Source organism: Nothoprocta perdicaria, unplaced genomic scaffold, assembly GCF_003342845.1.
Source record: "Nothoprocta perdicaria isolate Ctin4 unplaced genomic scaffold, notPer1 scaffold_28, whole genome shotgun sequence".
Lineage (NCBI taxonomy): Eukaryota > Metazoa > Chordata > Aves > Tinamiformes > Tinamidae > Nothoprocta > Nothoprocta perdicaria.
In genome coordinates, this window is record NW_020455510.1 from 1,461,042 (window position 1) to 1,474,355 (window position 13,314).

Consider the following 13,314-nt stretch of genomic DNA (forward strand, 5'->3'; position numbering starts at 1 on the left):
GCCCGCTGAGCGGCCCCAGGCACGGCCGCCCCCGCCGCCACCTTTCTGCGCTCTCCGACGCCCCCGTTGCTCAAAGTTGGGGAGGGGAAACGCTGTCCTGCGCCCGGGCGGCGCTCGCAGGGAGCCCCGTGCCAGGGAGGGCAGCCTGACCCCTCCTGCAGCTCTGTGTTTGATCGAGGCACCTGCGACGCCAGCACTGTGTCCTCGAGGGTGCCTGGAGGGTAGTTAGTGGCTGCCGGGGGTGAAGGGTTAGAAAAAAATCCGTATCAAGGGGGCAGAGGGGAGCTTATTYCTGAAATTTAACCAAAAACTAAGTAAGAAATGGAGGTAGGGGGGGTGGGTACAAACTAAATGCAGGAATAGGTCCTGAGAAATAAAATACAGCTTGCAAATGCACACACAGTGCTAAAAAACATGCATATCAGTTCATCCTGTGTTTAAAGGGCCTAGAGTAACCAAAATAGCTGTTAGAAGTTTGCTATTATTTTGTATTTTGAAAGAAATTATTTTTTCTTCTCCTTTCCCCTTGTGTGATTGGCAGAAGGGGGAAGCAGTAGCTTCAGTTCAAGAGAAATAATGAGGCCCTCCACTAGRCAACAGCTTCCAGAACGTCTGTTCGAGTTTCATCTGTTACCTCAGGCTCAAACACCTGGAAATACACACCTGCAAACCTGTGGTTTTTCTTCAGAGGAACATCCACCATGATCAACCTCAATAGAGATAAGTTAGCTATGTGTTTATACCAATACCATATATTAGCCCTGTCAATAACAGCACAGCCTCTGTAACCCCACTTAAATTAACTCTACTCACCACACGGTGGAGAGCAACTGTAGAGAGATCTTGTTCCCTTTTTTCATTTTCTACTGCACTGAAGAGCTAACAGAGCTGTGAACTTGAAACAGCTTTTGTAAACRGTAACTGTAAAATAGGTAACAAATTGAACTGTAAAGGAAGCTGTTTTGATATCTCCTTTCTAAAACATTCACACCATATTCACTCCATTTCTAAGTGTTTTACACCTAAAAAGCTTGATTCCAGCAGTAAAATGACCGTGTGAAAGAGTACAGCCACTCACTGACTGCTAAGAAATCACACTCTGCTTTTGGACAACTGCCTAAGCAACTGGTAATAACAACTCTGGCATGGATACCAAACTTGTGCCTTGTCTAGTCAAGAGGCCACGCACCAGAAAWCTTTTCTTATTTCACATACACCAACCTCATATATGCATCAAAAAGGTCAAGAGGGAAGAAACACCGCATCATTTTTATTTATAATCCTTTAAAAATCTTCATAATTCAGCTGAGACTGTTGGGAGAACAGTAGCCATTTAACAGTCCTTGAACATCCTTATGAAATAAGAATTGATATGCTGAAAAAATGAGGTCAGAAGTTTTAAAACAAATTGTAACAAGTTACACAAGTAAATGCACAACAAGCAAATGAATTCCAATTCATTTGGAATTGAACCTACTGACCTTAAGGATACAACTGAGACACGAGTAGTATGTTTTACATTCTAGTACTTTGCTGAATTTGAGCTTACGTTGCTATTCAAAGTGCTGGACCTGTTTATAGGGCTAATTCTAAATAGATTAACATGTAAAACATGTTGTCAATTAACATAATAAAATTATAGCTTTATTATAAAGTAAAATGAGATTTCTTTTGCTCAACAGCATGTATCACAAATGATAAGAGTTCTATGCTTTCAGTTGTAAATTTACTCAAAAAACTCTTAAGACTAATCATTTGATCTACTTAAACTAAATACACGGGTGCATTTACACTTTCACAATAAAGATTCCTTTACATTTATTTATGATTGATGGGCTTGTCCAAATATTTTCAATTAATGGCAATTAATTCAAGTAGTTCAAGCAAATCTTCAACGAGTGACTCTTTAGCCAAACTAGTCTTCAAGTATATTGGGAACAAATCAGAGTCAGTCAAATAAAAAAAAAAAGAAAAAAGACTTGATTACAAATACTGTTGGTTAAGGTAACTTCAACAATTACTTGAGTAATTACTCATCATCACAGGATACTCCAGTTTTTAACATTCTGTTTCTCAGATTATTACCATATTAAATAGACATTAGTCCACATCTTCAGCATGAGGTTCTCCTTCCTTTCTTTCTAGATCAAGCACCTGCAAGTTAACAAGAAATGGATTCAGTAATAAAAACAAGTTGAACAACTTGTTAAAAAAGCATTTTCACACTTCCATCACAAGTCAGCACGGAGCCCAGATTTAGCAGGAACTGACAGTGGGACATGCTCCAGGGAACAGCTGAGCTCAGACTGCTAGTTGCAGTCAAAAGGGAAGGTCAAACCTCTCCTCCTCCCAGACTGAGTTCCCAGCAACTTTCCTGTCAGTTCCATGAATGATTTGGCTGACCAAGGAGTGAGACAAGTGCCCCAGCCACTCCAAGAAAAGTCTGGAGAGACAGAGAAGGAGGCAGGCCTGCCCTTTTCAAAGGCAGTGAACTGTCAGATAAGATGAGCCCTAACCTGAACTCTGCACTTAACAGAGGGCTTAGAATTGTTAAAAGTGAACACAGGAAACACTTCTCATACATGCACACTAGTATGTCAACTCATGGAGAATACACCAACAGCAGCAGTTAAACATGATGTTTATCTCTGACTACAAAAAWCCAGTCTTATATCCCCCAAAGCCTATGGGGATATGCAGGAAGGATGAAACTACAAATACACTGTTCTATTTTTTCCTCTTGTATTTTTCCTCAACAACTGCTACTGCTCATGAAATAAATGCAGGAAGATACTCAGGTTGACAAGCCTTTCGATTTGAATACAAAGTCATAAAAGAAGAGAGCGTTCACCTGTTTATCTATACACCTAAATTGCCAGGACCAGGTAGTGTTATAAAGGAAAGGCCTCAGGTCAAATCGGTTGTCATCGGGACTGTAGTTTTCAGCATGGTACGCAGGAGTGAGAACGGTCATTTTATGTCTGTTAATGGAATACATCCTGAAGAAATGCTTAACCTTTGATGCCACCTGGTGTACAGAGAATATAGTTTCAATCAGCTGAGAGTATTTAAAATTTTGGATGAAAATAAAGTTGTGGAGACTTTATATATCTGTTTTGTTTCATTAATTTTATATAAATTAGCTACCATTACTGATGACTATCTATGATGGCCATTTATACCATTTCATAACAACATACTAGTCCCTGTGCATTTTTTCAAAGCAAAGACCATTTTCTGACTAGAATACTGAAACAAAGGATTCAAGAGTAGCTGACAGTATATACTTCAGAGAAGAATTTCCCCTGAAGACATAGTTCTATAATTTTCCAAGAAGCCAGTTATGGTCTAACAATTTGCAGCAGAGAGAACAGCTACAATCAAGAGATCTGTAACAGTTTTTCCATCATGTTCTGTTACAGATACCAAGTATTCCTGAACACAGAAGAGTATTTATTCCTTTCAGATGAAAGCAGCTCATTTTGACCTTTCTACAAACATACACTGTGTTGGCAAAGGTACTTAAAAAAAAAATAATAATAATTTTAGGTATTACCTCTCTTGGAGTACAGATCTCCTTCCAGATACTAATCAGCTTACAGAACATACTGTATGGTCCAGCCTTCGCAATTTTTCTTAATCTGCCATAGATGGAGAGCTCTGCATATGTCATTCCCATATCTGCCTGAAATTGTACACGTAGAAAGTTAACGAAAATCTCAACTTATGCAAATTAGGAATAATTTTATGAGTGATTGTAATAACGCAGTTAAAGAAATACCAAAATGAAAATGCCRCTTATCAAACCAACAAAGGAAAGCAGTATTACTGAGCAGAAAGAAGGGGAAAATAAACTGCTCTGTAATATTAAAATTCTTACAGGAATATATTTTAATTAAATTTAAATTAAGCTACCTTTTGACTTCCCAGAAAATTTGCACTATCCTACAGTGCTCAGAGGCAAATGCTAAGTCCACCCGTTCCTTTTACATCCAAGTGGGTAACAAAAAGAATGGACAGATGACAGAGCACCAGTCATTTTGAAATCAGTTTACAGCTCTGACTATTTTGATACTAAACTTTAAAAGGGACTGAATTTCAAAAGATTTCAGAACAGCCTCCTTCTAACTGCCTTTTATTTTTCCTAAAATAAAAAGTTATCCAGAAAATTATTTGCTATTTCAGAAATTGCTGTCAAAACAGACAAGGCTGGTAYAGACTGTGAGGACGACACACTTGTCTATAAGCCAGAATGCAAACACTAGCACATTACTAGAAAAGAAACAAATTTTTGGATAAGGCTTACCAGAGCATTTTAAAGTCACTGCCATTTACCTCATCAGTTTGAGACAACTGTCCATCCACCAAGGGCTCCAATTCTGCAGTAGGAGGAGCTGACATGATGCTATAAAAGGAAAGAGAAAAGAAAAACATGGAAAAACATGAAATCTTCCCAGGCACATTAGTCGGCTGATGATTTTTTTTATTTAAAAAAAAACAAAAACAAAAAACCTTTACTTAAAACTTTTTCAGAGCATAAGCTGAAAAATGACTAGATGGCCCTAAACAACTGCTGATCTTGCAAGCTGTTCCAAGTTTAAAAATCAGAGCTTAAACTGAAACCACGAACTCGCATTTGTCCAAAGAGGGACAAGAAAAAATATAATGAAGTCTTCATAATTAAGCTACATATGCACAATCACTTCTGCAGCTGAAGTCTTCATAATTTGTGATTTTAAACCGTTAGAAACCTGTAGTTCTACATTCTCCCAAAGCCTATCCAGAATGGCCCCAAAATGGAATATAGCCTTTCCTAGAGCAAATTTTGATCAGCTTCCAGTGCGGTTCCTCCAGTGGAATTAACAGCGCAAGTTCTTGTACACAGTAACTCCAGACTGGCAGTGCTTTCAGCATTTGGCCATTTACAGTGTCCTGTACGAGTGCAAACAGTCTTTTAAAGACAGAGCAATGTGCAGAGGACTTCATTAGCACCTGCAATATTACTCCTGGAGCTAGGCTGCAGTAGAGAGACCCAAACTGGGAAGACCACAACATGCATCGTGCAGATACAGAGAAGTCTCTGACCATCACTGTTCCTCTACTCACCTCCTGAGGGATGTGAGCTGAAAGTTTTCAATGCAATACTGTATGAAGCTCTTCAGATCAGTCTTGCTGATGCCACCAATTGGGTTGATATCAGCACTGGAACAGTCATACTTTGTCAAGTATCCTCGGAGACTGGGCAAGAAAGGGAATTTTATATAATAGTAGTACGTAACAGCATCACATTAATATGATATATAAATAGCTTATATTATATATAGCGTGCACATAGTAAAATAYAGGGACAAAGATTACATTCTGCTAACACTATCTATTTATAAGGGACAAAGAGGTGTCTAACTGCAACAGAACTGTGCTAAAACCATTAAACTGTCAAGAGGAGGAAGATGGTATTTTGAACACTTAAGAAAGACTGAAATTATCCATGCTGAGGTAGGATATTTAATGTAAAATAATTTAAAAAGTGCYTTCATTCCTCCTGAGAGGACCTAAGCCCCTACAGAAGCAATGCTCATTACACTCCCATCTTTTGGGGTTCAGTCCCACACTCTTACAAGGATCGCATTTATCTTTAAGCAGACAGTTCTAGTAACAGTAGTCTAAATTTTGAAAATTTGTTTTTCCACTCAAAACTTCTTTCCTAATAGAGGAGTTGAAAATGAACCAAGTAACAGATAGGGAAAGATGACCCATTAGCTACGCAAGGTAAGCTCTAGTAAAACTTGTCGATGAAGGAAYAGCAGTTCATTAGAAAACTGCAGCAATACTTTAATTCTAAACTTATGAAAAATACAGTTTGACACCGAGTTGATTCTGTTATTTAAAGTCTACTGCCATCAGTGCACACTTAGCTTGTCGCCTCTTCTGAGTACTGATCTATACTGGGATTTGGCAGCATTGCAAGTAATTGCAGTGACCTATTCTCAGGTCGCTTGGTTTTATGTTTCTAACTCTCACCAACCCTTCGTCCACATTGGATGATCCTAGCACCAGAAGTCCCCCAGGCATCCCACGAGTCCAAAGGGTCAGCTGAGCAAACAGATAGGCAAGAACCATTCTTATTCGAGCCTGCAAGGCAAAAAGAAAAAAAAAAAAATGAAGCATCTTTACAAAGCAAAAAACATTTTTTCCCCCATTCAGCATATTAAGTCTTGACCTGTAACAATCCTACTGGACTCATGACTTGTCTGTTAGGCTAGTTTATTGCACATTTTTCTGACCTGGCTACCTATCTATAGCTTGATGTTTTTCTCAAGAAGGATCTAAGCAGATTTAGCCTACATGCACACACACCTGCACGTTCTGGAGTGCCAGATTTTCTCTGCTGCTCCCTCCGTAGGCAGAAAAACGGGGACTTTGGCCTGTCACCAAGCTGAAAATTCCCACAATAGCTTTCACAGCTGCATCTATGTTCAGATTGATGTGATAGCTGAGAAGAATTCAAGCAGAGAAGAATTCAAGCAGAAGTCACTCAACTAGTACAGTATGGGTCTAAAAAACAATGTTTAAAGAAAAGGCGAAAACATGTTTTAAGCCTCCTACCATCTCAGATCTGGTCTGACAAGCCTTAGGAAAGTAGCACTTTCCAGAGTCAGGAAATGTCATTTCCTGAGAATCATTTTTTAATGAAATCTTTGCCAGAAGAAGATTCTTTCCCATCACTTGTCCATCTTTACCTGCCTATTTGCTCAGCCAGAAGCTTGGCCCTGTTGCAGGTTTCCTGGGTGGAGTTCTCGCTAGCCATGTAGCAGGTGGTGAAGATGCGCCCGCAGAATTCCCGGGGATCTTCGGGGACGTAGGCCTCATCGTTCACAATCCTACGGGCATCGGCCAGCACCTCTGCATCTGAGCAGAAAGCAGAAGAAACGGAGCAAGAGAACTGGCTAACAGCATATCCTGGGGAACGACAGCACCGCAGATCTCTCATACGTGTCTCTTGTATTCCAACACTCCATGCYAGACAATCTCACCACATCTAATTACGTTTTGTAGTACTGCATTTCACAGAGAGGAAAAAAATCTCACAACAAACAAAAATCCCTAAACTTTTATCAATCAACATTTTGAACAATACTCTAAAAAATAGTCTGAATTTTACAACCGCTCTCAAAGCCAAAATTAAAAGTATTAAGTCAATTCATAAATCTTGACACCCAAATCCATTTTTTTTTTTAAATCCCCAAAATTCCATAAACGACTCCTTTGAAGAAAAAACAAACAACCCACAACACACAACTCTGTATATCTGACCTGTGCATCGATTGCACCTAGATATTATTCATTTSTCCTTAATTTTTAATAAAAATGACTAGCAGGCATGCATATCTACTTACTTCCATTCTTGACTGCCAGGCAAACCTGGTGACACATGGAATATCCTATGCAAGCTGTAGCGGAGCTGTCAATTCCACCACTAAGAGGTAGAAAAAAACCTGCCTTGAAAATAAAGCAAAGAAAGAAATTCAAAAAGAAGCATCACTGGGGGAAGGAGAGGGAAAAAGAAAGAAAAGGGTTTTACCACTCACACACACGCATGTTAAAGAACTGTACATGCATCATTCAAGTCCACTGGGAAGGAAAACAAACAAGAACCATACAGATCCAACAGATCCTCTCAAACTCAACTAGACATCCTAAAATCATTATCTGGATTATCTACTGGATAACCAAACAAGAAGTGAACAAGATTTTTGCTAGACAAAYTGCCAGCATGTATTTACCCTTCAGTAAGGCTGAAAGGCTAATAAAGACCAAATCCTTCACATATAATCCACTACTAAACTGAATCTCAAGTATTTTATCTCATCCTGCTTATTTTTAACAGCAATTCACTTATACCATTTTTCTTACAAAAAAATAAAGAGTTTGAGAGAAAGAAATTCCCTTTAGTAAATGAGCTTGATTATTGCTTTCAAAGGAAGATAACCCTAAGGGAAACTCCGGAGAGAATATTAAAATCTTAACTTGCATATCCAAGTTCGAAAGAGACACCAGCAGGAAACACTACCTCTGTACCTYGGATTAACAAATCGCTCTGCATTAAAAGCAGCACAGAACGAGAATCAGTGCTGTCCCTGCAGCACAGAAGGCACACACATAAAAGCAAAGAACAAAAGCAGTTCTTACCTGTTTGCTGCGCCGTAAGAAGTCCCAAAGCCAACACGCAGGGCCAAGGCTGAAATTACAAAACACATATGTTCCAAGTGGGTTAGGGCATAAGAGCTARGTACTTGCTATGCTATTTTGATGAGATACTTAACGAAAGGTACTATGTACCCCTCCATCTTCTAATCAAATCATTTTTGATTAACAGATTAAATATATGCTTACCAGATCTCCTCCTCAGGGCTATGATGTCTCCACTGAATGGGTATATAAGCGGGTACAGCCACATCATCAGAATCTGACAGCTCAAAATTCACTTTTATCCGGGGATAGGGACACACTTTACTTGCCTAAGCACAGAAGAATTGGGAAGACAACAGTTTTAATGCAGAATATGCCTATAAAATATCACACGCTATATTATACTATGGAAGTCAACATGAGCAAATGCTTTTTCAGTTCAACAACTGTTCAAACTTGGCAGAGTTTACAAACATAATCCATATAATGAATTCTTACCGCTAAGTTACGAGATGAAATCTCTGCTCTGTAACTTCGGACATCCTCTAAATCCAGTGTGGCAACCAGCACTTCCTGCAGAAACGTTGTCAACACTAGACTGATTCTACACACACGGATAAACACTCTCCAACAGAGAGAGAAAAGTATTTAAAAAGAAAAAATGTAACCTTTTCAGTATTTCCTATGCTGACTTTACCCACAAGTCATCTCCAACTTAGTAGAATTACTTACATTACAAAGTAAACAGAACCAACTCACTTCAACAAATTCACTAGGAGGACCATGACCCCCAGCAAACTTATATCATATCACATCAGTTCACCATTAGTTGTATAAGAGGACAGGAGAGCATATTGGGGATGCATATTGGATGCATATTGTAAGCAGCATATTGGTGATGGAGTTTGGCACAYGACTAATCTGCTAAGAAAACAGTTTTCAAGTCAAGCAAAACAAGCTGGGCTTCTCCTAAGCATAGTGATTGCATACAGAAATATTCTGGGGAAGAGGTTCCTCCCCGTGACAACACTTCCTCCCTTGCAAAGGCAGCAGAGCTCCCAAGCAGTTCAGTCAATCTACCCGTGGAAAGCTTTGGATACAGATGAATAGCAAAGTCACGGCACATCCACCTGGACTATAGGAGATATGCAARCAGCATCAGTAGGATCTCTTTCATATCCTGAGCACACATGCAGCCCTACTAGCTTCAGCTACAACAAACTATTAGGTCTAGTACATTACCACGTCATCAAGAGAAAACTGGGATCCTTGCGCAACCGTGTCTCCGTTCATGGAAATCATGGCACACCCGTCATAATACAGACGATCACCATCACAGCCCTTCTGGTTAGCCAGAAGATAGATGCCACCATTCTGGGAGGAAAACCAACAGACATCAAGATTAATTTATTTCACTGTTCCTGCCCTTCTTCAGGTGCCAAATGGCCTCCTCTGCTGCTTTGCTCCACGGACCAGGCRGAGCTGACAAGCCACCAAATTTTATCTGGCACATGGGGAGGAAGTGGCAGTGCTTTGCAGCAGAGCCTGCTGCACGGCGGGGACTCCAGGGAAGTGCAGCTCCCCGAGGGCAGGGCCCGTCCCCTTCAGCCTATTCAATGAATGGAAGCAATTGCACATAGCAAAACAAGGAACCAGGGCAGCCTGACAGGACCACCAAGCTCCTTTAGGAAGGGAGCACTACATCCTGTCACAAAAGAGGAAAGCCTCCTTAAAAAACAAACAAACAACAAATTCCCAAGCTACCTCGATTTTTTAAAGCCTCTACCTTTGCTGTGGCAGAATTCACCAAATCCACGCGCGTGTGAGCCTTCCGCAGCACGTGATGACTCCCGGACGAGTTGGTGAAAATTTCCACCCCATCGAGTCCCATTTCAATATGAGGGCTGCCAAAGCGAAAGGCAGAAAAACACTCAGCTTGCAGTGCTGGGAAGGCATTGAATCCCAGGGACAAATGAAGAACAYCTAAGGCACTGCAAACTTTATGCAAATCTCAGCTCAAGCAAAGAAAGGGCTCACAGCACCCAGCCTTGCTAGAGTCTCCCATTGGGACAARCTCCTCTAAGTGCTCCTAACTTGTCCCTGCACACCAGCACAGCCATTACCTCTACAATCAGTGCCAGAAATGGCAATGAAAACTTGCCACTGTTTTTCCTTCGGCATCTTTCCCATGACCTACTGCCTTCTCCTCACTACCTTTAGCTTACTGGCACTGTCTGAAGAATATATTCATAGAAAAAAAGTCAGAGGAAGTGTATTCAAGAACGTTTCCTTTTGACACCCCAAGGGTACGTTTTATCCACCTTTTAATTCCTTCTCCTTTACCTGTTTGGTGCCCAGAGTTCTTCACACATTTCAGTCCCTAAGCAGGTATCTTTGGTTGCGAGCACTGCATCCCCAAAAGGAACAGTTTCCTGACAAAAATAAACAAATAACAGGCATGCATGTAATGCACGAGTCTATGGCACAAGTCAAAAAAAGTTAGCTACCAACACACACAAAAATAAGTCAAATGTTTATTTCTGCAAAGCAAGTGATACAGTGTCAATGACAATATTTTTATACTCTACCCTAGACCCTACTCTTTATAAGGAAACACTTCATTGCAAACATCTGAATTGTAATGAAATCCAGAGGGATTCTGATCCAGGGTTTTAGGTCAGGATTCCTGCTTTTAAACTAAATGCCCTACAAGAGAGGCTGGCTTTAGCTAGAAATCACCCTGTACTTAAGGAAGAAGCGAAGAGTTTCAGACCTCCTTCTTATTCAAGACAGATAAYGTCTTACTGAAATTGGTAACCTCAAATCAAGTGTCAAGCACAGATAACCTGTCTAGTCTGTGCTGCTCAGCACAATCCTCAATAACTCAGGGAAACTCTGAACTTGCTCTGGCACCAAGTACTAACATAATAGAGATTAAATTAGGGTCTCAATTAATGCAGCCGAGAGTCATCATTGAAATTACCAAATCTTCAATGAGATKGAGAGCAGAATTAGGTCTACTACAGTTTTATTCCATAAATTGGTGAATCTAAAAGGCAGTAAAGTTGAAAGAAAAAAAAAATCCTTAAAATTTACCTGTCCTGTCACTTCCTGAATTATCCTGGGTAGAAAATATTCTTCCACATGCCTAAAACACAGGTTTATAAACTGTGAATAGTTATAAATCAGATCATAAAATATATATATGTGCGTATATATATATTCTAATCTCCACACAGCATCACTTAACTTAAAGTCTTCTATACACAGCCTGTACAAATTAAGTATTTTTTTAACCAATGTTAAAGTGATCAGAAATTCTAAGATTATGAATGAAGAACATCCCAATTTGCTTTCATAACTCATGGTAAGCAAGGAAGAAGCAAGGGGAAGGAAAAAAGAAAAATCAAGCAACAACAACAACAAAGGATTGAATAGGACCATTGCAGTCATCTTCACAAGAGTTAAGAGGGTGCAAAGCGAGAAAATAACATCTCTTTAACAAAAAATATAACTGAAAAAAGGTAAATACTCTAAGTGCACTGCCTTCATGTTCTCCTCGCCCGAGCTTTTACTAGGGCTGACAAAGAGCACATTGGGCAAGACAAACACCAAATACAAAAAAAAAAAAGAGCTTTTTTAGGGCTCTCACACTCATCTCAGAAGTACTTTGGAGCTGACTGTGGTTAAGAGGGCAGCTGCTCAGAGTTTCCCTCAGAAGCATCTGACTAACTTTATGCAACTCAAACAATGTGCTTGCTGCTCACCCCGGAGCAGCGCTGCTGTTCTGCAATAGCGAGGTCAGTCCTTGGGCTGCGGCTGCAATGGCAGGCTGGGCTTTTAACACCGTTTGCACAGGATTTTATGGGATTTGGCGCACCTTGGTTTGCTCCATGGGGTAAACCAGCGAAGTTCCCTGTAGTTTCCTGCATTTGCCAGTATTGTTTTTGGTCTGATCAGAAGAATTTTTCTTTAAACGTGAAATAATATGAAAAGAGAAACAGTGAGTTAAGATTTGATATGCGACCAAATATTAAATAAAAACACTTCTAAAGAGCAAATCACTCATTTTTCCCTAATGGAAATTAAATATATAATCACATATAATCATTTTATACAGCTTCTGTCTGCAGAGATTGTAAGAGTTCTTTCTGGATTCTAGGAATTGTTTCAGAAATCCTGAAATCCAGTTTTTACAAATTCAGAAAGCAAAGATAAAGATAACAGAGGGCATTATCACTCCGAAACAGCTAGGGAGATGCCTGCATCTCTTTTTATTGCACTAGGGAGTACTTTTCCATGCTCTGCATGAAATTCCCTRTGAAATTTCCTGGGCCAGGCAGGCCTGTGATACTCAAGACACATCCACGAGGCGCGTGCGGAGGAGCCACGTACCCGTTCAGGAAGATCACTCGGCAGTTGTAGCGAACGTTCCGGTGCATAACGGGCCTGCGGAGACCGGGGCAGGGCTGGGGTGCAGCCGAGGGGGACTCCCGACGGCCGCGGACACTTCCCACAACAGGGAATCTTCACCCGCTCTTYATATACACGGCACCGTCCCGCGCGCGCAGGCGCCGTGAGGGCGCGCGGGGAGGCGGCTTCCCGCGCTCCCGTTCCCGCGCCGCCCGCTCCCGTTCCCGCGGCCGCGGCACTCACATGCCCACGTCGCAGAGGATGTTCCGGGCGGCCGGGGCGCGCAGCAGCTCGGCCAGCACTTGGCAGCAGTGCAGCAGCGTGTCCGACTCGAGGTAGTGATCGGCGCAGCCGTAGCCGCTGCGCGCAAACACGGGAGCGGCGCTGCGCGCTCCGCAGGCACCGCTCCCGGCCCGCTCCCGGCCCGCGGGCACTCACCAGATCTCCAGCTCCGGGCCCAGCCGGTACCGCGCGCCTCGGCTCCTGGCGACCTCGATACCTGCGGGGGAGACGAGGAACGGAGCCCGCCGTGAGGGCCGCCCCGTCCCGCCCCGTCCCGTCCCGTCCCGCGCCGCGCCGCCGCGCCGCTCACTCGTCAGGATCCTGCGCAAGTTGCCGTCGAAGTCCAGCGCCCACTGGTTGAGCGCGCAGGCGGCCACGGTCACCGCGCGGCCCATGGCGCCAACGCCGCCGCCCCGCGCCGCCGCTTCC

The 13,314-nt window shown here is 41.8% G+C and overlaps 1 protein-coding gene and 1 long non-coding RNA gene across 5 annotated transcripts in view; both read right to left on the bottom strand.

Annotated features, from left to right (window-relative positions):
• LOC112948863 overlaps nt 1-1,202 on the bottom strand; it is a 2,059-nt gene extending 857 nt beyond the window's left edge. Inside the window, exon 1 of the long non-coding RNA XR_003249713.1 lies at nt 814-1,202. This is a non-coding gene — a long non-coding RNA (uncharacterized LOC112948863). The remainder of the gene's footprint in view (nt 1-813) is intronic.
• A 62-nt stretch (nt 1,203-1,264) lies between these two features.
• On the bottom strand, nt 1,265-13,280 carry NADSYN1 (NAD synthetase 1). Of its 4 annotated transcripts, XM_026041193.1 has the most exons (21): nt 13,196-13,280; nt 13,042-13,102; nt 12,847-12,963; nt 12,586-12,639; nt 12,071-12,160; nt 11,287-11,338; nt 10,534-10,622; nt 9,977-10,094; nt 9,433-9,564; nt 8,689-8,763; nt 8,395-8,519; nt 8,191-8,239; nt 7,398-7,500; nt 6,741-6,909; nt 6,358-6,493; nt 6,026-6,132; nt 5,107-5,238; nt 4,336-4,405; nt 3,557-3,685; nt 2,852-3,028; nt 1,265-2,154 (listed from the first exon to the last, which is right to left on the bottom strand). In XM_026041193.1, the coding sequence occupies exons 1-21, from the start codon at nt 13,278-13,280 to the stop codon at nt 2,101-2,103; spliced, it is 2,124 nt and encodes a 707-aa protein (XP_025896978.1). In that variant the 3' UTR covers nt 1,265-2,100. The 4 variants fall into 4 exon arrangements, with proteins under 4 accessions (XP_025896978.1, XP_025896981.1, XP_025896979.1 ...); XM_026041196.1 differs by lacking the exons at nt 1,265-2,154; nt 2,852-3,028 and having other exon boundaries at nt 3,621-3,681; XM_026041194.1 differs by lacking the exons at nt 1,265-2,154; nt 2,852-3,028 and having other exon boundaries at nt 3,621-3,685; nt 4,307-4,405.
• Between the last annotated feature and the right edge of the window lie 34 nt (nt 13,281-13,314).

Bases quoted from the DNA above. Each gene is read 5' to 3' on its own strand.
- NADSYN1 (XM_026041193.1), bottom strand. From the start codon at position 13,280: ATGGGCCGCGCGGTGACCGTGGCCGCCTGCGCGCTCAACCAGTGGGCG. The intron at 12,161-12,585 runs GTACGTGGCTCC...TCACGTTTAAAG, and splicing joins CGAGTGATCTTCCTGAACGG to AAAAATTCTTCTGATCAGAC. The intron at 8,240-8,394 runs GTAAGCATATAT...TTGTAATTTCAG, and splicing joins AGCCCTGAGGAGGAGATCTG to CCTTGGCCCTGCGTGTTGGC.